A 2,661-nucleotide genomic window follows, 5' to 3' on the forward strand; every position below is an offset into this window, starting at 1 on the left:
AGGGACATCTCGGTGAAAGCATGAGTGGATTAATGACCGCAATGCCAAAAAGGACTATACCCAAGAGGCAACGTCTAACCTTCGGGTGCTATGCTCCCGTACTTAGTGCCTACATACATGCATAAACAAATATATATTTACACACAAATATATATACATATACATATTGTAGCCATCGTTTTGAGTAGAGATAAAGAGTTATGGTTGTAAAGGTAGCCACCATTTTGTGTTGTGCGAAGTGCGAGAGTGCTCCTGCTTCTGTAGAGTGCCATGAAGAAGAGCTTCTTTATTGTGCTTCTTGCGCAGAATCTCTTCATAGCAGCTCCTTGTTCGAGGGATTGCTTTGCACATTGCATGCCTGCCTCCATTCTGAGGTACGGTACTATTAAAAGTTGTACAGCCTAAGGTCTATTCGGTGTGGAAACACACACACACACACACACACACACACACACACACACACACACAAGCTAAGGAGAAGAGAGTAGAAAATAATTTTTGAGGGTCAATCGGCTTCGCGTAAATAAGGTCTTTTTCATAGAACTCTACAGAAGCAGAATCATGCCCGCACTGCGCACACCACAAAATGGTTACTTTGCCTACAACCATTGCCCTTTATTTCCCTATTTTTTATCTATCTATCTCTTTCTCTATCTCTATCTCTCCCTCTACGTCTCTCGCTCTCTTTCCCTCTATCTATTTCTCTTTCTCTCTATCCCTCTCTCTCTCTCTCTCTCTCTCTCTTTCCTCCCTCCCTCTCTTTCTCTCTCTCTATCTCTTTCTCTCTTTCTCTTTCTCTGTCTCTCCCTCTCCTTCCCTCTCTCTCTCTCTCTCTCTCTCTCTCTCTCTCTCTCTCTCTCTCTCTCTCTCTCTCTCTCTCTCTCTCTCTCTCTCTCTCTCTCTCTCTCTCTCTCTCTCTCTCTCTCTCTCTCTCTCTCTCTCTCTCTCTCTCTCTCTCTCTCTCTCTCTCTCTCTCTCTCTCTCTCTCTCTCTCTCTCTCTCTCGTTTAGGGTTCGCGAGCTCTCCCTCTCAGGTTGTCCTCCCCTGGGCGAGGGGCAGCCCTGTGGGAGGGCGTCTGAATCAGCCTTGCCCTGCCCTACACAAGCCTACAGCGTCACTCCATCTCCAACAGGATCCCGATAGTGAGGCATGCTGGTCGTAGCTTTGATTTCGGCGGCCTCTGTAGGCGTGCAAGTTGCTGCGCTGCCTTCAACAGAAGGTCTCCACCTCTGGAGTCAGTAGATGCCCATGACAGGCCGTCAGAGCCGTTTGTAGAGATATCTAACGTCATTTTCTTTGGAGTTTTGCTTCCACAACCTAGCAGGGGTTCTTGCATTGAGCTCTCCTCAGATTTACTGACCTTCTCGAATCTCGAGCATAGGGATGACGACCCCAAAGACCCCATCCAGAATACGACCGTGTTTTGCAGCTGTGGTAGCAGCCCCTAGCAAACTCGATCGAATCACTAAGCTTCAAACAGCTCTTGATCGAGTCTTGGAAGAGAACCTCGAGCTCAAATCTCGCCTCCGCAAGCTAGAAGAACGCTTCGATTCTATGGATGACCTCGCCACCGACAAGGTAAAGGAGGTTGAGGCAATGGTTAACCAAGCACATTCAACAACCATCACCGAAGTACAGGCTTGTGTAACAAAGGAGCTCTGCGAACGAAGACTTCGAGAAGAGAATGCCCTCAAGGTACACATCGGTGGACTCCCTCCGCCGTGGTGCACAGTTGAGGATAGTCTTGAAGAAGCAATTACGAAACTCAACGACATCCTTGAACCAATCAACATCAAACCAGAGACGGTCGCTTGGATCAATGATACACACCGACATGTGCGCCCTGAGCATTGTGTCCTTACTTTCAAGGATAAAGAGGAGAGAGTGAAGCTTCTACGTCAATCCCATTTCCTCAAAGGAACAAAGCTTTGGATTACTGAGGAGCTGACCACAAATCAACTCAAAATAAAAAAGGACGAGCTCAAGAAGATGTCTGAAGCCCGCAAGCAAGGTAAATGGGCAGTCTATCGAGGCGGTAAAACTATCATTCAGGAGTTTCGAACTCCAAAAGAGGCTCTCCCCTCAACTGCTCCCCCCTAGATTTTGTTCCCTCTTTCTTTTTTCTCTTGATGGACCCTCAATCCTTAACTGATATTTATCTCATGTCTTCACGTATAAGCATGCAATTGTAAAATTTTGTTTGGTCCCATGGGTCATATTTGACCTCCGTGGATGATAATACAATCTATCTATCTATCTATCTCTCTTTATCTATCTCTATCTCTATCCCTGCCCCCCCCCCCTCTCTCTCTCTCTCTCTCTCTCTCTCTCTCTCTCTCCCACTTTTTCTCTCTCTCTCTCTCTCTCTCTCTCTCTCTCTCTCTCTCTCTCTCTCTCTCTCTCTCTCTCTCTCTATTTCCTCTCTTTCTCTATTTGGCTACCTTTTTCCCTCTCTCTCTTTCTCTCTCTCTCTCTATTTCCTCTCTTTCTCTATTTGTCTCCCTTTTTCCCTCTCTCTCTCTCTCTCTCTCTCTCTCTCTCTCTCTATCTCCCCTCTCTTTCTCTCTCTCCCGCTATCTCCCCCCCCCCCTCTCTCTCTCTCTCTCTATATATATATATATATTTTTTATTATTATTATTATTATTATTATTTTTTCTCCC

At 46.1% G+C, this 2,661-nt stretch overlaps 1 protein-coding gene across 1 annotated transcript; it reads left to right on the forward strand.

The window, feature by feature from the left end:
- Positions 1-1,383: 1,383 nt before the first annotated feature.
- Positions 1,384-2,100, forward strand: LOC147447057 (uncharacterized). The gene has a single exon (XM_086524239.1). The coding sequence runs from the start codon at positions 1,384-1,386 to the stop codon at positions 2,098-2,100; it is 717 nt and encodes a 238-aa protein (XP_086380365.1).
- The last annotated feature ends 561 nt before the right edge of the window (positions 2,101-2,661 follow it).

The sequence above is a fragment of the Adiantum capillus-veneris genome, chromosome 11 (genome assembly GCF_014529385.1).
Source record: "Adiantum capillus-veneris isolate H3 chromosome 11, ASM1452938v2, whole genome shotgun sequence".
NCBI lineage: Eukaryota > Viridiplantae > Streptophyta > Polypodiopsida > Polypodiales > Pteridaceae > Adiantum > Adiantum capillus-veneris.